Source organism: Onychomys torridus, chromosome 20, assembly GCF_903995425.1.
Source record: "Onychomys torridus chromosome 20, mOncTor1.1, whole genome shotgun sequence".
NCBI lineage: Eukaryota > Metazoa > Chordata > Mammalia > Rodentia > Cricetidae > Onychomys > Onychomys torridus.
The window spans coordinates 45,452,429-45,476,876 of NC_050462.1; the positions used below are offsets into that span (position 1 = coordinate 45,452,429).

Consider the following 24,448-nt stretch of genomic DNA (forward strand, 5'->3'; position numbering starts at 1 on the left):
TAAATGTTTTACTCCCAGGGCAAACAATGACTTTGCCTCTGAGACACAGCAAGCTAGTTAAGAACCCTGGTAACCCCGACTCTGCCACTAACTCTAGACTCCAAACAACAGTTTCACCTTGCACATCTAGCAGACAAGGCTAATAATCATCTTCCTCAATGGACTGCTGTGAAGGTTAAATAAGAATCCGGAAGGGCTGGGCACCTAACACAGTGGTGGATTGCTTACCCAGCATGCCCTACGTTCTGGGCTTACCCCAGCACTGCAAAAGCAGATCCAGGGCTGGGGATGTAGTCAGTTAACAGTGTTTGACTAGTATGCAAGAGGCCCTGGGTTCAAATCCCAGAACAATAAAAATTAATAACTGTTTTAAATCTATACAAGCATGACATTTAGCCCTCGGTGTACCCCAAGAAAAGTAGTTTATTGTGATTTAAATCAGCTGATACTATTATTGGGTCTTGAAGATAACCTTTATAGCAATTCTACAAAGAGACTGGTCAAGTTACAACAGCAAGGAAAGGAATGTGTTTAAACAGTTGCATCTGAATAAACAGTTCAGTGTCTGGGGAAAATAAACATCTTCTGCGATGAAACTCACCTCCGAACAGGCCAAATGTCTGACGTTGGTAAACCAGTGGACGTGGGCCCGGCAGTGATCGAAGGCGTGAATGAGTTCGTGGGTGACGACTCTGCTCATGTGGGCCTCGTTTCGGATATTATTCTGGCACAAAACAATCTGGGAGACAGGAAAACAGGAGAAGTCGGCTCGTTCCTCACACCTGCCACTCTGCAGGCCCCACTTTGCCATGCGCAGGAAGCCTCGACTCCTGCTTCTCCCTCACAAGCCCTCAAGTCCACTTCCGGTGACTAACCCCTCCTCTTCTCTCTAGGCCATGCCAGCACACCAACTGAGGCCAATGTACTGCACCTCCTGAGCCGGCCACACCAGTCCGTCTCCGATGCCGCAGCTCTGTGGTTCTAAGAACGGGCTTTGAGAAGAGACAGGTAAACATAAAGCACAGCTCCAGGCCCTGCTAGCCTAGCAAGCTGGGGACATTTCTTCACTTTTTTTTTCAATTTTGTTAGGGAGTAATACAGACATGGGGGGGCGGGGCCACGGAGACCAGAGGATGACCTCACACCCCTAGAGCTGAGGTCACTGGTGACCCTGAACCACGGGACAAGGGTGCTGAGATGTGAACTCTGGTCCTCTGAGAGAGCACTAAGTGTTCTGGGCCATGGCTCCAGATCCCTGAGCAAGTTTCTTAGCCTCTCTGTGCCTCCGTTCCCTCCACTATGAAAAGGGGATGATCATCAGCAGAGAACACACCGGAAGTACGTCTTGGCCAATTTCATAGCCAGCAGTGAGTGAAGAATGGCTGACACCACTCCCATCGGGCTGGAGTGAGGAAAAATTCCCCGGAAACACCCTCAGAAGACTGTCAGAAGGGAGAACAAGAGGTCAGTGGCAGGGGCTGGAGAGATGGTTCAGCAGTTAAGAGCACTGACTGCTCTTTCAGAGGTCCCAAGTTCAATTCCCAGCAACCACATGGTAGCTCACAACCATCTATAGTGGGGATCTGATGCCCTCTTCTGGCCTGCAGAATTACATGCAGACAGAACAATGTATACATAATAAATAAATAAATCTTAAAAAAAAAAAAAAAAGAGGTCAGTGGCGTGCTAAGCAGGACCCCGTAAGAATAAGGAAGACGTAAGAAGAGTCCCAGGCATGGCAGCTGCACCTGCATTTACCATGTGCCTGACACTCAGCAGCTACCAGATACTTTATATCCATCCACCAACAGTAACTTACTCAACTGACATTCATTAAGATCTAATAAGTGACTTAGAATCTACCAGTGGAGACAGAAATTAAGAAATATTCACCAAAATGACTGAATACACAGTGACAGTCTTGAGCAAATACCATGAGAACGCCAGGCCTGATCTAGAGAGCTGGGACAGGCTTCTCTTAGACCTATGGTTCTGGGGATGTGGCTCAGTTGGTAGAGGGCTTGTCTAGCATGCCCTGGGTTCTATCACCAGCACAGCACAAGCCAGCATGGCAGGCCACTCCTGTCTTTCCACCACTGGGGAGACAGCAGCAGGAGGATCAGAAGTTCACAGGCATCCTCGACTTCAGGCCAGCCTGAGCTAGAGAGTCTGTCTCAAAACACTAAATAAATAAACAGGCTGGAAAGGTGGCTCAGCGGTTAAGAGCACTGGCTGTTCTCCACAGGAGCCAAGTTTAATTCCCAGCACCCACGTGGTGGCTCACAACCGTCTGTCACTCCGGTTCCAAGAGATCCGATGCCCTCGTCTGGCCTCTGTGGACACCAGTCACACACATGGTGCACAGACACACGTACAGTCAAAACAGCCATGCAGAGAAAATAAAAATGAAAACTTACATTTGAAGGAGAGCAGGGGCAGAGAGGACAGGAGAGTTTGGAAGGAGGAAAGGGAATGGGGAAATGATAAAATTAGATTCTAATCTCAAAGAAATTGTTTAAATAAAAAAATAAAAATTTATTTTAAAAATGAATGGAGACCTGACCTACTGAATGAGTGGGGGTTAAATTAAAACAGAAGGAAGGAAAGGGGGGTAACATGTGCACAGGGGAGAGGAAGGGCTGCTGAAAGACAGACGTACGAGAAGCTGAATGCAGAACCCAGAAAAGCAGCAGAGGGGGCCGCAGACTGGTGACGCGGGCTGAGGCCAAGGCACGCCCACCTTGCCTGCATTCTGGCAGCAGGGGAAAGCCTCCAAAGGGAGTGCTGAAACAGGAGCATGCCTTTGTTTACCCTTACGACAGCCGGAAGAGTAAGTGGGAGATGACCAAAGCTGGGTCAGAGAAACCACCGTGGTACTGCAGGCTCTCGCCTGCAGAGGTGAGGTGTTTAAGCAAGAATGGTGGGAGCCAGAAGGTAATTTAGGAGGTAACCTGAACAAAATCTGGATATTTTACTGGTGCACCCCAAAAAAGCTTATCTGGGGATCAGAGGGAAAAGCCAGCCACTATATTAAATATAGAGGTCAGGCAGCAAGAGCATACACCTTTAATCCTAGCATTCAGGAGACAGATTCATCCAGATCTCCCTGAGTTCAAGGCCACACTGGGAACAGAGCCAGATGTGGTGGCACACACCTTCAATCCCAGCACTAGTTAACCATAGAGGTCTGGAGGTCTGTACAGACAGACAGGAAGTGGAGCTTTCAGTAGAGCTGGACGGAAAGAGGGAGTAAGATGGCAGGGCACAGAAAGGATACAGGTGTGAGCATACAGGAAGCAGCTCTCTCTGGAGGCTGAGGAGTTGGTAAAGTTGGCTGTGGTTTATACTATTCCTCTGATCTTTCAGTTTTTAGCCAAAGATCTGGCTCCAGGTGTTTTATTAATGAGACCGGTTAGCAACTTGTCTTACGAGGAAGGCACCAGAAGTCTCTATAAGTTTCTGACTTAAATGGTTATAGAAATATCTAGTGATATGTGTAAAACCAAGCTGAGCATAACGGCACATGCACGTGATCTCAGAACACAGAAGGTGAAGACAGAGGGTCAGGAGACCAGCCTGGGCTACATCAGACCCTGTCTCAAAAAAAAAAAAAAAAAACTTAAAGAAAAGAAGGAGGAGGAGGAGAAGGAGAAGGGGAAGAAAAACTAAAAACCCAAATTGGGTGAAGACAGGGGATGATGGTGAAAATCAGGAATCTGAACTTGGACATATGGAGTCTAACGTGTCTTGAAGACAATCCAAGTAAAAGTGATAAATGAATACACAGATGAGCATTCAAATCGGAAGTCTGACCTAAAAGAGGAACAAGACCCCCTCAGTACACAGAGAGACAAGACCCCTCCACAGAACACAGAGGGACAAGACCCCTCCACAGAACACAGAGGGACAGGACCCCTCCACAGAACACAGAGGGACAGGACCCCTCCACAGAACACAGAGAGACAAGACCCCCTCAGTACACAGAGAGACAAGACCCCTCCACAGAACACAGAGGGACAGGACCCCTCCACAGAACACAGAGGGACAAGACCCCTCCACAGAACACAGAGGGACAGGACCCCTCCACAGAACACAGAGGGACAGGACCCCTCCACAGAACACAGAGGGACAAGACCCCTCCACAGAACACAGAGAGACAGGACCCCTCCACAGAACACAGAGGGACAGGACCCCTCCACAGAACACAGAGGGACAGGACCCCTCCACAGAACACAGAGGGACAAGACCCCTCCACAGAACACAGAGGACAAGACCCCTCCACAGAACACAGAGGGACCCCTCCACAGAACACAGAGGGACAAGACCCCTCCACAGAACACAGAGGGACAAGACCCCTCCACAGAACACAGAGGGACAGGACCCCTCCACAGAACACAGAGGGACAAGACCCCTCCACAGAACACAGAGGGACAGGACCTCACAGAACACAGGGACAGGACCTCACAGAACACAGGGACAGGACCTCACAGAACACAGGGACAGGACCTCACAGAACACAGGGACAGGACCTCACAGAACACAGGGACAGGATCTCACAGACATCAGAGGAGGACAAAGGACTGAGGGCTTCAACATTCAAGGGCTGGAAGAGGACATCAGCAAAGGAGCAACCAGATGGATGTGCATGAAACTGTGTAACGGTGTCATCAGCCAACACTCCACATGCTCCATGCCCCGGTGACTCTGCTCAGAGACCCGCAACTTGGGGAAGCTTGTAACTGTCACCAGGAGAGAAGGTCAAGAATATTTACAGCAGTATCGTGCACAATTACAAGGCTAGAAACACTATTAGAAAGGTAAACCTTGATGCGAACACACAGTGGAATAGTATACAACAGTGAAGTAAACCAGAGAGGGCACACGGTCTCATGGAAAAACTAACTCACAGGGGACTGTGTACTAGAGGATTTTACATCTCAGAACCACAAAGGATGTATGTCACATGCCGAGTCCACAACACATTCCCTATCACTCAAAGTGTGAGGCACGAGAGCAGGCATCCAAACTACGCAATCGTGGACTGCACACGTGAGTGGGAAAACCCAGTAAAGCGGGGAATGATGCCCAGTCAGGAAAAGGGATGTCATTCAAGAGGACCACACAGGTGTCTCAAGTCCTGGGAACGTTCTACTCCTCAGATCTCTGCATCAGTTAACCAGAGGCTTCCCTTCCTGTTGAAAGTATACACATGGGTCTTCTGATTTCCTGGATGAATGAAGGACTTCACAATAAAGACTCCAATTTAAGATAGAATGGAGTAGTGTACGATTGTGTTTAACACTGCCAAGAGTTGAGAGTTTAAAACATTCACTCTATTACTTTTTTCCTGAGACAGAATCTCTAGTCCAACTGACCTCACTCTCTACATAGCTGAGGACGGCCTTGAACATCTGATCCTCTGCCTCCACCTCCTGAGAGCTAGAATTACAGGTGTGTGCCACCGAGCGTGCATTATGCTTTGTTAGGGATGAGCTCAGGGGTCCATGTACATTAGGCCAGGCCTCTACCAACTGAGCAACAGCCCCAGCTCCCGAGACACTCATCTACTAGACCGCCGCCGGGAAGTGGGCAAACTTACCGAGGGAGCTGCCGGTAACGTGATCACCAATTTATGGCCGAGGAAACGAAGAATATGGAAAATAATTTGCCCAAGCCCACAGCTAATAAGTGGAAGGACGGGAACTCTGCTCACCCACAGTTTTGTAGACAGTTATGAATAACCAAATACATGTGAAATTCTCCAGCAGAAAAGCTCTTAGGTGGAGTTAAACGTAGATTACATATTCAAATTGGAAAAGCTATGTGCAATACCTCCGACGACCTTCATCATGTCACACGAACCACCTGCTGCCGCCACGATTCTGTGAGAACCCTCCGGTGACTTCAAACTAATAATAAAATTGCTAATTTATTTCTCAAGCTAATTGAGCTCCCAACGCCGTTCCACAAGATAGATACATGTTATCTAGAACATGGGAACTCTCCCTCCCTCCATTCCAGCCTTACCTCAGCATTCCCAGCGGCCCACCACACAGCTCACACTGGTTTCCAGTTCCAGACCCCTTATTTCCCGCATGTCCCCGCCCGCCCTCCAGCTAAACTACACACCATGCTGTTCCTGGCGCCTGTGGTTTCCTAGCGTCTTGGTTAACGGCGTCTGTCTTTGCCCTGGCAGGGCTTTGTGTCTTCCAGCTGAGTCTGTTAGTAGCTTTCAATCAATGAACGCGTCACTGTCCCATGGTGGTTACCACCTGCCGGAGTTTGGACCTTGACTATCCTCCACAGGCCCAGGGATTAAAGGACTGGCTCCTTTGTCATTTTTTTTTAATATCTATGTGTGTTTTGTCAGCTTGTATGTCTGTGCACCACATGCATGCCTGCAGGGGCCAGAAGAAGGCGCTGGGTCCCCTGGGACTGGAGTTACTGATGGTTGTGAGCTGCCACGGGGGTGCTGGGCACGGAATCTTTTTTTTTTTTTTAATTAATCTCTATTTTTTTAATTATCCATTACACTCTCAATGAGTTACATTAACAAACGAGAGTAGAAATATATATACAGTATAACAAAGTTTACTTCAAATTTGTATCAATAAACTAAAATCTACAGCAATGTAAAACATTTCAAACAAGTCACTGCTGTTTAAAACTAGGTTCAACAATCTACCCTTTTATCCTATCATTATACTATTCCCTTTTCTTCTTTTAATTATTTTTTCTTTTTTTTTTTTTTTTTTTTTCTGTTATCAGCCTGATACAGTACAAATTCTTATCCTAATAGTGAAATGTTTCACTGAGGCTTGCCCAGTGATTGAGTAAAACCAAAACTTACTATAAGTCACAGTCATCCTAGGGTCCCCCCTGCTGTGTAGCCTCCCTGGTTCTGTGGGCTGCAGTCTGATTGTTCTTTTGGGCACTGAACCTTGTTCTATGGAAAAGCAGTCGGCGCTCTTAACCGCGCTCTCCTGGCCCAAAGGATTGGTTACCCTGCGGCACTACACAAAGTGGGCCCAGTGGAAGGCAGTTAGATCACTGGGTCGAGGGGCTGTGGTGACCTTGATGCCAACATACACTGTACATTGCATATACAGCCCCACTATGAAGTACTGACTTGACACACACCACAGAGGCAATGGCGTCATGCTGCAAGCCGCAGGAAAATGTTTGGAATTCAGCTACCATCACAAAAGCTACTACTTAGAAAGGTCAAGGCCCTTTCCGAAGGTCAAGCCATGACTTAAGAAGTCTTGGTGATATTTTAGCTTTTGTATATATTAGCCAGTTCCTACAATAATTTTCTTGTATGCTATGTGTGCTTCCAAGAACTCCTAACAGTGTATTTATCTAAAATAACTATCAAGCATCGGAGGCCAAACGATCTCCTGAATTAAGGTAAATTAAGCTCAGACCCTCCTCTCTTATACAGCCTTACTGGTGTTCATACTAACATCACAGACTCCTAACATTTACCTAACCACCCCTAGGAATATAGTCTTAGGACATAAATTCCCCTTTTCTGATATATTAACCATTGACCTGCCCCTTTACCACTCCCCTTTGGGTTGTAAAAGAAAGCCCAATGGTTAGTGCCTGAGACAAACTCTTGTCTGCCTTTATGACCCTGGAAGCATTCAAGCCTGGTGACCTTGCTCTAGCTAGAACATTGCTATTGCATGGGTATATACCTGTAAACCTCAGAGACGGAGGAGGATTTTGCCTGGAGAACTAGAAGAATGAGACGGAAGATGAGGAAGAGCCAAATGGGGAAGAACGAGATAAGAAAGACCAAGACGGGGCAGAACTAAGACGAGAGAATTAAGACAGACCTTAGAGGGGGCAGCAGATAAGTGTAGAGAGAAATCAGCCAAGAAAGGAGCTAGGCACGAGAGCAGACCTGAAGCTGTGTAGACAGAACTTTATCCCAAAGGAACAAAGCAGACGGACGGAGAGCTCGGCGTACTTAGATTCTTTTCCCGAAAATAATTCACACTGTTTGTAGCTTCTCTTCGGAGCCCCTGGGAAGAAGATTATTAAGATGGGTCCTTAATAATATTTGAGAGGGTCAAGTGACCGTGGGCTGACATGAGCCAAAATAACTCATTCCTCCTTATAAGCTCAATTTCTCAGCTGCCTGCTCCAGGAACAGAAAGTTATCACACCGCGCATCCTAACCTGCCTCAAATTTCCTGTTTAAGGAGCTCGTGTCTCACCTCCTTCGGAAGAGTGACACCCCTGGAGAGGAAGGACCAAGACTGATTTTTTTCAAGTCCTACGCAGGGTCCACCAAACAGGATGCCCAGCGTGTGTGATAAGCGGTCAGCAGGTCTCGGAAGGGAGTAAAGGGAAGGAAACAATTCGGCCGAGAGACCCACCTGGGACGTCGAGGCGTCAAACCCGCCACTGATATTTCCATCGCAGTCTTCACAAGAGAAGTGCCTCCCTTGGTCAATAGCGCTGGAAAGCACGCAGAGGTGTGAGCGCCGCCGTGCATGAAGGAATCAGCCCTGGCCGGGACACCCTGGACCACACGGCACGGCCCTCCCACCACTAACCCCTCTGGACCCTGGCAGGCCATTGTTTGATACAGTCAGAACTCAGTCTTCTCGCCTGTGGAATAAAAGAGACTATCTCCCCAGAGTCCATTCTTCACATTCCATAAGGATTCCATCAAGGAGCTGGTCACCTGACTAGGACCACACTGAAAATATGATGGGTCAGGGTGATAGGAAGTAGGTGTCAGGGCTGGAGAGATGGCTCAGAGGTTAAGAGCACCGACTGCTCTTCCAGAGGTCCTGAGTTCGAGTCCCAGCAACCACATGGTGGCTCACAACCATCTGTAATGAGATCTGGCGCCCTCTTCTGTGTACATAATAAATAAATAAATCTTTTTTAAAAAAAAGTAGTAGATATCAGAAGTCATTTTCTGTAATCTGTTCTGAGTTAATATCTGGAAGCCTCCTACTAATTAATTCAAGCCAAGGTTTCTTCACCACAATGCCCTAGGCTGGGGGGATGGAAGGGCCAAGTTTGGTAATGACTTTCAAGACAAACTGTGAATACTGCCTTTACTAACATTCAAAGTGAACAACAGAGCCAGAGACTGAGCCAGGACAAAAGAGAGCAAGGCCAGCCTGGAAGACATGCAGCCTGCCACTGTGGACGGAGAAGGCTTTGTGCTCCAAAGTGAGAAGCCCCAGGTATAATAGCTCTGCAGTTTTAGTTCTGGGGGCTCCAGAACACACAGTGATATTTCTAAAAAGGTTTACTTACCAACCTGAGTGTTTCAGAGCATCAAGTAGAAGTTTGACATATGGGTCTACAAAGACAGCAAAAAGTATGACCATTAAAAAAACGCAGTACCGATTAATCATCCAAATAGCAGATGTCACAAAAATAACTCACAAATACTATCTTAAAACTGATTTTCTAAATGGGCATGAAACATGTAAATTCATACCAAATCAAGTCTTGAATTAAATAAAACATTAACACAAATACCAAAATGGTACCCACAAGCATCTTAGTTTCAAAGGCTGGTTTTGTTTAAATGACTAAACACTGTCTTAAGCATATATTAGGAGACCAGGAGCATCTTGGGCCACAGTCAGGAAAATAAATACAGCATAGTACCTAGATTTGAGGAAGGTGGTCCCTACACTGTTCTCTGAGGTAACACCATGCCCCATTCTGAGTACCACATTCCAAATAGGGCACGCCAACCAAAGAACAAGCCCTCCAGTTCTTCAGTGAGGGCTGGCAGCTGAGAGAGTGTGAGTCTATGGTTCATAAGAAAGGGGGTTAGGGTTCCAGTCCAGTGGTAGAGCCTGGCCTAGCAAGTGCAAGGCCTTGGGTTCACCCCTGGGAGAAAGAAAAAGAGAGGGGTAGGGTGGGGGAGGAAGATGGCTCAGGGGTTAGGAGCATTTGTTGCTCTTGCAGAGAACCCAGGTTTAGTTCCCAGTATTCACATGGTGGCTCACTGTACCAGACACTAGGAATGCAGGTAGGTAGTGCACACACATGTTGGCAGGCAAAACAATCATATACATTTAAAAAAAATGTTTTTAAATATATATTCTTTTTTTATTTTGTTTTGTTTGTTGTTGTTGTTGTTTTGGGGGTTTTGTTTTGTTTTCGAGACAGGGTTTCTCTGTGTGTAGTGTTGGTGCCTGTCCTAGAACTCACTCTGTAGACCAGGCTGGCTTCGAACTCACAGAGATCCACCTGGCCCTACCTCCCGAGTGCTGGGATCAAAGGCTGTGTCACCACCGCCCAGCACACATAAAATCTTAAAAAAAAAAAAAAAAAAAAAAAAAATTAAAAAGAAGAGAATGAGAGTAAGGGGCTGGAGAGATGGCTCAGCGGTCAAGAGCACTGGCTGCTCTTTCAGAGGACCCGGGTTCAATGCCCAGCACCCACAGGGCAGCTCCTAACTGTCTGTAACTCCAGTTCCTGGGGACCTGACACCCATGGCAAAACACTAATGCACATAAAATAAAAACAAATTGAAAAAAACAAGAGTGTAAAATCCTTGATAGGATGACTACTGAATTTTGACCGCTTCTGCTATGACACGGTAAATGGGACAAATAACATTTAACTCTTGACTTTTCCTAAAAGAATCCGAAGTAGACAGGCAATCTATGCCGATGCAAAGGAGCAAGGATCTAAAGCATTCTCCCAGGGGACTGGTGAGAAACTGCTCAGTGGGAGCCTGTGTGCCTGCCTTGCCCCGCCGCCGCCGCAACGATAATAAACCTTTCAGAAGTCACGGGCCTCTTTGAGAGCACGAAGCTAGCAGCTCTCTCTAAGCAAAACGCACTTGGGTGCACAAACCCAGGCTTTTTCAAAAGCTTCTACTCCAGCACTCGCCCCGCCCAGGGGAAGGGTGCATTCGTGATAAACGCCGTGCTTTCCAGCTCTCCTCGCCCTACAGCCGGCGCTGCGGCGTGACTTACATAAGAAACTAGTGCGTGTGACCCAAAAGGGCCACACATCCTAGCGGGCGATCACAAGCAAGAGCGGTGCGTGCGGGAAGGCCCGCGCCGCCGCTCCGGGGCTGCGGTGGAGCCCCGGGACTCAGTGCGGTCCCCGCGCGTCCTCGGCCCCGGATCTGATGCCACCCCTGACCCCCAGCCTCCAGGTCACCGCTCCTACTCGTCTCTAGCGTCTTCAGGAGCATGAGCGGGCAACTCTGGTCCCGGGTGAAGAGGCTGGAGAGGAAGCCCTGCTGGGGCTTCCCGTGGGCCGGCGGCGGCGGCGGCTCAGCGGGCGAGCCCTGGCCGGAGTCCCGTCGCTGCAGCAGCGGCTCCCCCGCCGCGGGGCCTGGCCCGCCACCGCCCGGAGCTCCAGCCATGCGGTCCTCCGGCTCGTTCCCTTCCGCCGACCCCGGCCGGGGACGCCGCTTCCGCCGCCGCCGCCGCCGCCGCCGCCGCCGGGCGAGCCCTCAGCCCTGCAGCGTACGAGCTTCGCGGCTAGCAGCTCGGGGCGGGGCTTGGGTGGGCGTGGTTTTGTGGGGCGGGGTCTGGTGGGCGTGGCCTCATGGCCGTCTGGTGTATAGCTGCTGCCGGTTGGCGTGGTTGTCCTGTCTTGGTAAGTGCATCTTCTCAGCCTCCTGAGCTGCTAAAGGTACCCACCCACCCCTGGACATACATCCTCTCCTCGCAGCCAGTGCTGGCCACCTAGTTCCTTTCTGCAGCTGAAAGTCTCGGCCATTCTTCCCGTTCCCTGGCCTCTCTTCCTTCTCTCCTTCCCACTACCCGCTCAGACCAAATTAAAGGCAGTGTTTTCAGAAACGCTTGGAAACTGTAACAGAGACTGGTTGGTCACATCAAAATCTAGCTCATCGGGACCCACTGTTCAAACCCACTCTCTGGCCAGCACAAATAACTGATAAGATAAACAGTTTACTTCTACCTCCAAACCTCAACTCACACGGTGGTGTCTGTCTCGAAGGCTTTTTTCCTCAGTATCCATAGTCAGGGACCAGATTAAGCCTATCCGCTCCTCCAGGATATTGCCAGAACACTTACTCAAAATTAATGTCGTCTGGTCTGCAGTTCAAAGCACTTTGTACGTGTCAGTGCATTCATGACAGACTTCCAGGTTTTATATAATGTGTGTGTGTGTGTGTGTGTGTGTGTGTGTGTGTGTGTGTGTTTCTTTCCCCCACTAAATTATTCAGCTCAGCTCACCCATTTATTTACTCACCACCTGCTACCATGGGCCAGGCAGGATGGTAGAGTCTGAGAAAACAAAGATGAATAAGAAAATTACTGAAGTTGAACCACAGCATATGTTTTTAATTGTAGGAAAAATATCTAAGAAAAAATGGGCGTACAAGACCTTAAGAATTATGAACAGCACTTGGATGTCACAGGTGCTCGGTAAACATGAATTGAGTGGGAAGCAGAGGGCACTCACTCATTTGCAATAATATACAAATATGAACACCTGTACTTGCAGACTAATAAAGCTATAAGCCAAAAATTAGATTGCTTTTATTGAGCTCCATTTATGCACACTATTTCCACTCCTCATTACAACCTTACAAAGTATTATCCACCCTAATTTGCAGATAGAAATGAGGGAAGCAAAACTAAATAATTAATCCAGCTACAGCAGAAGGCTGAAGCTGTAACTTGGTTGAGAGAGTCCTGGGTTCTGTCCCCTGCACCACATAGACAGACATGGTGGCAATATGCGCTTTGTAATGTCAGTACTCGGGAGGTAGAGACAGGAGGATCAGGAGTTCAAAGTCATCCATGGCTACACAGCAAGGTGAAAGCCAGCCTGGGTACATGAGACCACGTCTTAAAAAACAGGTTAGAATGAGGCTGGTGAAAAGGCTCAGCAGTTGAGAGCAATTGTTGCTCTTGCAGAGAACCTGGGTTCAGTTCCCAGCACCCACACAGTAGCTTATGTCTGTAACTCCAGTTCCAGGGGATCCAACGCCCTCTTCTGACCTCTCTAGGTACCAGGCACACACGTGGTACACAGAGATGCATACAGACAAAACATCCATACTCATAAAACATAAATAAATCTTTTTAAAAATTTAGTTAGAAAAGCAAAGCAGACACCTGTGGAAACTAAGCCATTAAAATTCAGCTCAGGCCGGGGAGGTGGTGGTGGTGGTGGTGGCGGCGGCGGCGGCGGCGGCGGCGGCGGCGGCGCACGCCTGTAATCCCAGCACTCGGGAGGCAGAGGCAGGTGGATCTCTGTAAGTTCGAGGCCAGCCTGGTCTACAGAGCTAGTCCAGGACGGGCTCCAAAGCTACAGAGAAACCCTGTCTTGAAAAAGACAAAAATTCAGCTCAGTTAGTTTAGCATGCTAGAAGAAAGTGAACTAGACGTGGTAAGGCCTGGGACAGACCGTAAGCCAGTGTCCTGGTCTGTTTCTCTATTGCTGTAGTCAAACACTGATCAAAAAGCAACTTGGGGAGGAAAGGGTTACTTCACCTTCCGGGTCAGAGTCGAAAGTCTCACTAGGTCCATCAGGCTGGCCAGGAACTCACAAAGATCCACCTGCCTCTGCCTCTCCCTCCCCAGTTCTGGGATTAAAGGTGTGTCGCCATACCCAGGCCTCAGCCTGCTTTCTTAGGTAACCCAGGACCACCAGCCAGGGTTGGCAGCACCCATGATGGGCTGGGCCCTCTCACATCAATCACTGATCATAGAAAATACCTCACAGACTTGTCTACGGCCAATCTGATGGAGGTATTTCCTCAACTGAGCTCTTTCTTCTCAGATAACTTTAGCTGTGTTGGGTCAACAACAGAACGACCCGGCATACCTAAAAGAGATCTGAAATACTATTTGAAATATTACTCAGCTACATGAATAATTTAAAAAATGCAAACTAAAAGCTGCAATATTGGGTTGGAGAAATGGCTCAGCAGTTAATAGGACTGGCTGTTCTTCCAGAGGTCCTGAGTTCAATTCCCAGCACCCACATGGTGGCTCACAACCACCTGCAATGGGATCTGATTCCCTCTTATGATGTGCCTGAAGACAGGTCACTCAAATACATTAAATAGATAGATAGATAGATAGATAGATAGATATAGATATAGATAGATGCAATGTTATTCCAGAAAACATTTCTCAGTACTTGCTTCTGAAGTAACAAAGAGAAAAATAAAATTATACCAAAATTATCAGTGCAATGTAAGTACTGGGTTCTTCTATTTACCCTCTCTTGAATTGTCATCTTATGGATAAGAGGCACACATGTGTATGTGTGTATGTACACTTGAGAGTCTGGGTGCGCATGCACCATAGCACACGTGTGGAGGTCCAAGAACAACCTCAGGTGTCCACACTACCGCACCCAGCTTTAGATGGACTCCAAGGATTCAAACTCAGGTCCTCATGCTTGTGCCATGGTCCTTAACCACTGAGCTATCTCCCCAGCTCCTAAACTTCCTTAACATCCTACAATAAGCAGGCGTTACCTTAATAATCACAAAAACTAACTGTAAGAAGTCAAGTGGGCTTTCCGGGGCCATGTGTCTCTAACTTCACATACACTTCCCCTGCAGGGGAGAAGTGGAAAGGCACTCTGTGAGAAGTGGGGAAATACAAACGAGCTCAAAGGAGGAAATACCGCAGAGCAAGAGGGTATGGTGTTGCACGGCACACTCACGGTTCTCTGTGTGTGCGTGTACACCTCTAATCCAAGAACTCAGGAAGCAGGACCAACAGTTCTCTGTGAGTGGACAGCCTGGTCTACAATACCAAGTGCCAGGCCAGCCAGAGCTACATAATGAGACCCTGTCTCAAAAAAATAAAAAAATAATAAAAAAAGGAAAGGAGAGCAGGTCCTTTCTCTAAAACTTTTCATGTCTACATTACAGCACTAATTAAGTATGTAAAAGGACAGGAATGGATTAAATGTCCAGGAAAAGGGCTGGAGAGATGGCTCAGAGGTTAAGAGCACCGACTGCTCTTCCAGAGGAGCCGGGTTCAATTCCCAGCACCCACATGGTGGCTCACAACCATCTCTAATGAGATCTGGTGCCCTCTTCTGGCCTGCAGGAATACATGCAAACAACAGTGTAAACATAATAAATAAATCTTTAAAAAAAAAAAAAAAAGTCCAGGAAGAGGTATAAAGATACACGTGCAATCATGTAGTTTTTTTTTTAATTAAATGTTTTTTACATTGTAAAATAGCACAGTTGATTCTGTCCTAGATTTTATTTACTAATTGCATAAAAAGAACACACACACACACACACACAGAGGGTTGGGGATTTAGCTCAGTGGTAGAGCGCTTGCCTACAAGGCCCTGGGTTCAGTTCTTAGCTCTGGGGGGAAAAAAAAAAAGCCGGCAGTGGTGGTGGTGGTGGTGGTGGTGGTGGTGGTGGTGGTGGTGGTGGTGGACGCCTTTAATCCCAGCACTCAGGAGGCAGAGACAGGTGGATCACTGTGAGTTCAAGGCCAGCCTGGTCTACAGAGCGAGATCCAGGTCAGGTTCCAAAGCTACAGAGAAACCTGTCTCAAAAAACCAAAATAAGTAAATAAATAAACAAACAAATAAATAAGTAAATAAAAGAAGCCCCCCTCGGGGCTGGAGAGACCACTTAGCGGTTAAGAGCACTGACTGCTCTTACAGAGGACCCGGGTTCAATTCCCAACACCCATATGGCAGCTCACAATTGTCTGTAACCCCAGTTCCAGGGGACCCTCACATAGACATACACACAGGCAAAACAGCAATGCACATAAAATAAAAACGAATTTAAAAAAAAGAAAGAAAGAAGACTCCGTTCAAAGTGGCCATCACGGTGGTTTTCGCTGTGCAGACAGGGGTTTGTTATTTCATGCTTGCTTTTAGTTTCTGAAGCAAACACTTATCTTTCTAAAACAAGAAATAATAATGATATTTTAACTTTTTAACATTTAATTCCGTTTTATAGTTGACTAAAATCATTTTTATGGCGTACAGCAACCGTATCTACACTGCAGAACACTAAGTGAAGTTACATATATCCTTCTCTTTTAGGGAGGCAGTGTTTGGTCTGATTTTGATTAAGGGCTTTATTTTTGTATTTTAATTGGCGGGCTAGGGAGAGGGGTCAGTGGTTAGGAGAACTTGCTGCTCTTGCAGAGGACCCAGGTCCGATTCCCAACACCCACACAGTGGCTCACAACAGTCTATAATTGTCAGGGGATCTGACGCCCTCGTCTGGCCTCCTCGGGCACTTACACTGCTGTGTAACTCACACCCATAACCTTAAAAATTAAAAAAAATCAAAAACTGAGTATTGACCAAGGGCGGCCCACACGCCAGGCAAGCGCTCTTCCTTTGCGTTTTCGCATTTTTCGAGACAAGCTGCCACACTGCGGTCTAGACGGGTCTCGAACCCCGCACTGCTGGGATCAGGGCCGCCACTCCACGCCCCTCGCGGTTGCTTAGCAACTAAGATCCGACCCATTTACCCAGCGTCAGCAAACCTTAGACCACTGACGCCTCCGGAGGTCGGGAACGGACTCAGCTGCCCCCGCGCAGCGCAAGACCCCGCCGCGCTCCCGGTCCCTAAAGCGGCGTACCGGGATTCACTTCCGGAAGGAGTCGGCCCCGAGCCCCAGAACCGGAAGTAGAAAGGCGCGCGGCATTCTGGGAAGTGGTTGACCCGGCGCTTGGGCTGTTACCAAGGCAACCGGAGGCGAGCCGGAAAAGCTGAGCAGTCCCCCGTGGCTGGTGGCTTCTCACGGTCTAGTTTTCCGCCTCCTTTTTCAAAATACATGCTGAGAATTTTAAAGTTACACAGCAGTGTGTGCTAATGTAGAGGTTAAGTTATTCTTTTTCCAAATGTGCAAATTAGAAATGAAAATCGTTATCAAGGTACCCAGAGGCAAATTAAAATTTTCACGTATCACCTATTATTTTTTTTCCCTCTGTAGAAATATTTTTGCATAGTCAGGTCGATTTGGGGAAAACTATTTTGTATGTTGCTGCTTTCATATTTGTGTGTGTGAACGCTTCTGATATTAAAGTCTTCAAGACAAGAAGGCATTGGGGCCCTGGTGTTAAACTGCCCCGAGTTTGGATGCAGCATGTGAAGACAATTTTTTGTTGTTGTTGTTGTTGTTGTTTTTCCGAGACAGGGTTTCTCTGCGTAGCCCTGGCTGTCCTGGAACTCACTTTGTAGACCAGGCTGGACTCCTCTGCCTCCCCAGTACAGATATTAAAGACGAGCGTCACCGCTGCCCCGCGACAATTCTTTTAAGAAGTTTGGCCACAAAGGAAAAGAGGTGTCAGTAGCCTGTGAAGAATAGCAAGCAAAAGAAAGAAACTGGAATTTTTCCTGTGTATAGAGATGAGACAGTGATGCACATAGTACAAGGGAAGAAAGGACCCACAGAAAGATGTAAAAAAAGAGAGAGAGAGAGAGAGAGAGAGAGAGAGCTGGTGGGCAGGTGAGATGCATACATCAAGTCCATGAATTAGCTTGCATTAGAAGCGAACCTGGTTGACAGGATGTCGAGGTGGATGTGGTTGTTAAGAAATGAAAACCCTAGGGCTAGAGAGATGGCTCTATGGCTAAGGGCACTTGCTGCTTTTCCAGAAGCTCCAAGTTAGATTGCCAGCACCCATATCATCAAGTGGCTTACAACCATCTCCATAGGCCAGGGGAGGTGGCCCTGGTCTTCAATCCCAGCACTCAGGAGACAGAGGCAGGCGGATCTTTGTGAGTTTGAAGCCAGCCTGATCTATTACAGCAAGTTCCAGGCCAGCCAGGGCTACACAGTGAGAACCTGTCACCACATAAATAACTGGGGCTCTGGAGAGACATTGAGCTGTTAAAGAGTTCCCTCTGCTCTTTGAGAGGACTCGCGTTGGGTTCCAAGAACGCACATGTCAGCTACTGTCTTAGGGTTTCTACTGCTGTGAAGAGACACCCTGACCATGGCAACTCTTATAAAGGAAAAACATTTAACTGGGGTGACTGACATTTTCAGAGATTTAGTCCATTATCATCATGGCGGGACATGGTGACATGCAGGCAGACATGGTGCTGGAGAGGTAGCTGAGAGTGCTCCATCTTGCACAGGCAACAGGAAGTGATCTGAGACACTAGGCATGGCCTGAGCATAGCTGAGCATAGATGAGACCTCAAAGCCCACGTCCACACTGACACAAGTCCTCCAGCAAAGCCACACCTCCTAATCCCCACTCCAGGGCGTGGCCTGGACCTGGCCAATGAGAACCTTCCATGGGACACTTGCGGAAGCTGTTAGGAAAGAGACACTTTTCCTCTAGTGGCTCAGGTGCCAAAATCCATATGGAGTGTCTCCAGCTAAAGAAACCAACCTGGAAGACAAGCGACCAAATCCTGATGACAGAGTCTGTGCCTAGGGATCTACACACACCCCAAAACTCTAGGTTTGTTACTGGTCTCCCAGTCAAGTGATCCAATAAACTCTTTTATACTTCAATTTGGAATTTACCTGGATTTTGGTCACTTGCTCACACACTAAAGCAGAGGTTACATCAACTTTATTTTTCTCTCCTCTCTGTCTTAAATGTTATATGGCTCTACAGTGCACACTGTATTCTGAAGTTCTCATTAAATCCATGAATGTGGTGTGTTGCCAATCTTTTATTTACTTATTTATTTGTTTGTTTATTTATTTATTTATATTTTTTCCTTCCCAGAGACAGGGTTTCTCTGGGTCATCCTGGCTGTTCTGGAACTCACTCTGTAGACCAGGCTGGCCTCGAACTCAAAGATCCACCTGCCTCTGCTTCCCGAGTGCCACCACCACCCGGCTTATTGTTGTATGTGTGTGTCCAATGTATCTTTTTATGAAAAGTAAACATTTTTTATCCAAAAAGTAGCATACTATATGTTCTCTTTGGATTTTTGCTTTTATTTAAAAAAATCACTCTATAAAAGCTACCTAGTATTCTATTATATGTAAGAAATTCACTCTGTGAGATAATTAATCTGGCTTGTTAGCACAACTGAACTGAGAGACAGCTCCCACACCAATGGGAGTGTGTACAAGGGCATTCCCAGAGAGCCATCACCAAGGCTCTGAGAAACAGGTGCTTTAATCCACTGATGGACGCTGGGGGAGGGTCCTTGCCCAGGTGTTTCCCTTTTGCTACATTGTTTCCTGGATGCCATGCTGAGACCTACTCTTGCTGTGGGATAATCCTCTCATACAGTGTAAAGATTTGTCACTTGAATTAGTTTAATAAAACGCTGATTGGCCAGTATCCAGGCAGGAAGTATAGACAGGGTGACCAAACTAAGAATGATGGGAAGGAGAAGGGCGGAGTCAGGAGTCGCCAGCCAGATGCAGAGGGGGCAGGAGATGAACATGCCATGCTAACAAAGGTACCACCACGTAGCAGAGAGTAGATAAGGATTATGGGTTAACTTAAAATGTAAGAGCTAGTTAGTAATAAGCCTGAGCTATTGGCCAAGCATTTATAATTTATATAAACCTCTGTGTGTTTATTTGGGACCGGGCAGTCGGGACAGGAAACATCCATTTACATACACTGCCAGGCTATGCTCAGCCACACTCACCATGATGAACTGGCATCTCTGAAACCATGAACAGGACTCTTCCCTCAGCTAAATTCCGTCAGCATGTGGTCAGAGTGTAAAGGAGCTAAGAACTCCATAGTCCCAAAACACATAAATGATATTGCCACATGTTACCATGGGCAGTGTTCATCTCTGTCATTGGAGACCAGGTCTGCTGCATAGGAAGCCTGTGTTCTAGAAGTGAGCTATACTCCCAAGCCCTCTAGGAATGTTCTTGGGGCAAGTCCCTAAAAGTGAGGTTGTGGGGTTAAAGGGTAAATGGTGTGTAATTTTCTTAGACTTTGCCGATTTTCTTTTCTTGTAGGGGTTTGACCATTTTACACTCATACCAGAAGGAACTGAAATGCCTGCATTGCCCACCCATTGAGTTCACACTGTTTTTGTACCTTCACGGTTGTTGTGATTGTTTTGTTTGATTGCTTGTGCTTAGTTTTTTGTTTGTTTGTTTGTTTGTTGTTGTTGTTTCGAGACAGTGTTTCTCCATGTAGTTTTGGTGCCTATCCTGGATCTTGCTTTGTAGACCAGGATCACAGAGATCCGCCTGGCTCTGCCTCCCAATTGCTGGGATTAAAGGCGTGCACCACCACCTGGCCTTGTGCTTAGTTTTATTTTGAGACAAAGTCTCATATGTAAGTCAGACTGTCTTAAACCCAAAATCCTCCTGCCTCAGCCTCCCAAGCGATGGGTGCCGGCATAGGCCATGCTCCATTTTCACAAGTTTTTCAACCATTTTTAGTAATAACTTAAGGAAACACATCTACAACCATTATGCTAGTCTATACATCCTAAAATGTATGCATTACCCAAATTTTAGGTGGAGTCTGTGGATCTCAAGCACCTTATGTCCATGAGTTTACATCGAGTGGCTCTGGACCCTTTGTGTGTGTGTGTGTGTGTGTGTGTGTGTGTGTGTGTGTGTGTACATACAAACCTTCTAATTCTGTCAAGTTGTGCACTCTTTAATAACCAAGCATTCAAATCACCACATTCCACTCCCTGGCCCCCACAGACTTGTAGCCATGTCATAACACAAAAGTGCATTCAGTCCAACTTCAAAAGTCCCCATAGTCTATCACGGTCTCAACAGTTTTTAAACATCTTAAGTCAAAGTCTCTTGTGAGACTAAAGACAATCTCTTAACTGTAACACCCTATGAAATACAAATGTAAAGCAGATCACGTACTTCCAACATATCATGACACAGGATAGACATCACCATTCCAAATGGAGGGAAAGGGAGCACAATGAGGAAATACTGGACCAAAGCGAGACCTAAAACCAGGAGGGCAAACTCCAAACTCTGCATCTTCAGTTCTAATGTCAAAGCACTCTTCAGATCTCCATCTCCTTTCAGCTCTGTTGACTGCAACACACTTCTCTCTCGGGCTGGTTCCAGTCCCTGTTAGCACCTGTCCTTGGCAGGTTTCCCACATCTCAGGCATCTCCAACATCTTGGAGTCACCAATAAAACCCAGCTTCACACAATGACCTCTCTAGGCCTCTATGCAGAGACACCCCTGACACATACCTGGCCTCAGTGGCTTTCCTCGCTTGCAGAGGAAAATTCCATAACCTCTTTTTTCTATCCTGAACTCTAAAGCCAGAACCACATGGCCAAAGATGCCAAATTCTTCTGCTTATTGGGTCTGGAACATGGTCCCCTCATTCAAATACATTTCTACCAGCTTTCTGTTTTCCATGATGTTTCCTTCACTACCTAAGCCTGGCTGTCCTAGAACTCCCTATGTGGACCAGGCTGGCCGTGAACTCAGAGATCAGCCTGCCTCTGCCTCCCAAATGTTAGGACTAAAGGCATCTGCCACCATACCTGACCTTAAACTCTTCTTTAATTCCTTTTCATAAGTTGAAAGCTTAGCTGAGTGGGGTCTTGCTCTGAGGCCACAACTCCCTTTACTCCATTTAGGATCAGGCTTTTCCTTAAACTTTATTTCCTTGAGCACTGGATTTGGCTCCATTATACCTCCTGGGGCTCCCTTTCTCCTCAAACTGTACATTTGTGTTTTTCCTCGTTCAGCTGGCTGCTTTTCATTATAGATCTGCATAAAACTGGCCTCCAATAACCACACTGTTTGGAAATCTCCTCTGCCCATGCCATTTATCCAAAAGTTCTTCAATTCAGCCTCAGGCAGACTTTTTGGACAAGGGCATAAAGCAGCTCCATTCTTCACCCCTTTACAAATATTCTTCTCCTCCGAAACCTCTGGAGCTGGGCCGTCATAATCTACATTGCTCTCAGCACCACTGTCTTCCTGCTCCTGCTAGGATGGCCCATCAAACCCCACCGAAAGCATTCAACTGCTGTCCTAATGCAAAATTCCAAAGTCTGCATCCTGCCAACAAGGAACATGGTCAGGCCTGCCACACCCAGGAGGCAGGAAGGGAGGCTTGGGAAGGAGAAAGGAAGGAAAAAAGGAAAACGTGGGAGGTATAGCAAAACAGGTGTGTATGAAGGTAGGGGTGGGAATACTTGGTGAGGAAAGACTTGTATGGTGATGGAGGTGGGAGGATAGGAGAACGGAGGCTAGAGAGGAGGGTTTCCCATAGCTAAGGACATATGAAAAGCCATATAGAAACCTTCTGCTCTCTGGGAGCCAGAGAGAGTTCAGCCAGTTGGTTGCCACAAGGCCTAATGATATCTGAATTCAATCCCTGGGACCCACGTGAGGGAACCAACTCCCACAAGCTGTCCTCACATGTGCCATGGTGCATTTTTCTACACACACACACACACACACACACACACGCACACACACGCACACACAAGAAACCTTGTACTTTATACATTATCTAGGGGGAAAAGTAAATGTTTTTGAAATAGTCTCACTATGTAGCTGCCCTGGGTGTCCTGGAATTTGTTACATAGACCAGGATGACCTTGAACTCACAGACCTCTGCCTGCCTCTGCCTCTTGAATACTGGGATTATAGGCTAGAGCTATCCCACCAACGCCCGGTGCATTTTCTTTTTCTCTTTAATGTGGTTATTAGAACTACCTAAGCAGCTGGCACATTCCTCTTAAAGATGCCATAGAAAACCCTCATAATGTTAGTGATCTCCAAAAGTGTCACAGCCAACTTTTGGTAAAGTCAATTTACTAAGAATAATTATGGGTTTTCTATTTCCTTCCCCTGCACACGCTGGTGCAAAAATCAATATCTACTCTGAGTGGCTTTAATTTTTCAGAGTGGCCCTCCAGTCACCAGGTGTCAGTGGCCAGCTGATGAAGATTGACTGTCACACTCCACGGTGTGGCCTCATTCCAGGAGCCCATCAATCACAGACCCATCTGAAACGGTCTAGGAGTCAAGGAGATTCATCTCATTAAAACTGAATTAGTCCAGTGTAGCCAGCTAAGTGCTCTGCCACAGTGGGGAGAACAGAGCATGAAGCAGGCCGGCTCCTGTTACTTCTCCTGTCTCCTCTGGGCACGGCTTTCTGTCTTACCCTCGACAAAGGTCTCCGCCCCAGTCCACGGACTGTGTTCTCGTGGGCTTACCACACTCTCCCGAGGGTATTCAAAGTTCTGTCTGTGTGTGTGTGTGTGTGTGTGTGAAGTTTACCCTTTCACTCGTTTGTATGGAGCTGGAGGATCAATCATTTGTATTGTACATATGCAGAGGGTACAGTGTGATGATTCAATACATGAATGCAGGGTGTGATACCGCAGGGTAAGCCTCGCTTCCTTTCCCTTAACCTTACTTTGGATTGAAGCCTTCAAGTTCCTGTTTTCCATTTATTCATAAAATATATGAGGTTATTTGGGACCCTGTTTACTGCAGACAACTAGAACTTGTTCTTTCTAGCATCCTTAGCCCTGGTACCCATTGTCCCCTTCTAGCATCCTTAGCCCTGGTACCCACTATCCCCTTCTAGCATCTTTGGTCCTGGTACCCACTGTCCCCTTCTAGCATCCTTGGCCCTGGTACCCACTGTCCCCTTCTAGCATCCTTGGCCCTGGTACCCACTGTCCCCTTCTAGCATCCTTGGCCCTTGTACCCATTGTCCCCTTCTAGCATCCTTGGCCCTGGTACCCATTGTCCCCTTCTAGCATCCTTGGCCCTGGTACCCACTGTCCAGTCCCCTTCTATCTCCTCTCCTCTGGTATGTGAATTCTAGGGTAAGAAGCAAGGCTTCCATCGGGTTCTCAGCTGAGCTAAGCCAAGTGGTGGTCAGCCCTCTGTATTTCTTCTGCTACGGTACCACAACCTCACCAGGCTGGAGTCAAGGTGTGGGTCAGCAAAGCTGGCCTTCCTGTGGGCTATTTCAGACTGTTGACAAGACTCACATCCTTGGGGGACAGAGGCCTCAGTTCCTCAGCTGTTCCTGGCAGCTGAGGAGGCCCAGCCTCCTTCCTCAAAATCAGAGCTCAAGAGGGATGGAGGCGACAGCTCCATGATTAAGGGCACTGGCTGCAGCAGGTGTGATGGCTCACACCTGTTTGAGACCAGCGTGGTCTACAAAGAGAGTTCCAGCCAGGGCAGCCTGGGCTACATAGAGACCGTCTTTATAAAAAAAAAATAAAAAAAAAAAGCCACACAATTAAATCTTAAAGTTAAAATAAATAAAACATATTAAAAAATTAAAAACTAGAGTTCAAGACCAGATTAAACTTGGAGTCTTTCTTCCTCCTCCTCCTCCGGTCCTCTTCTTGGCTCATCTTTTTACAGCCTGGTGTGAGATGACACAGGCCTCTGAATAATCCAGGATAATCTTAATTCCTTCTGCAAAGTCTTCTTGCTGTGTGACTTAACGTGGTCTCAGATCCTTAGGATTAAGATGTGGATCCCTCGCCGGAGGAGCGCGGGGACTCCGTTACTCCTTCCTACCCGGGGTGTGCTGTCT

General features: G+C 47.2%; 1 protein-coding gene across 6 annotated transcripts in view; it reads right to left on the reverse strand.

Moving 5' to 3' along the window:
- The window catches only part of Atp23 (ATP23 metallopeptidase and ATP synthase assembly factor homolog), a 25,610-nt gene extending 9,049 nt beyond the window's left edge, over window positions 1-16,561 (reverse strand). Inside the window, exons 1-4 of one of the 6 annotated variants that reach the window (XM_036170004.1) lie at window positions 16,476-16,561; window positions 9,289-9,334; window positions 8,391-8,472; window positions 602-739 (exon numbers count right to left, since the gene is read on the reverse strand). In XM_036170004.1, coding sequence (XP_036025897.1) covers window positions 602-700 — 99 coding nt within the window. In that variant the 5' untranslated portion in view covers window positions 701-739; window positions 8,391-8,472; window positions 9,289-9,334; window positions 16,476-16,561. The other 5 variants (XM_036170002.1, XM_036170003.1, XM_036170006.1 and 2 more) reach the window with 5 other exon arrangements.
- Between the last annotated feature and the right edge of the window lie 7,887 nt (window positions 16,562-24,448).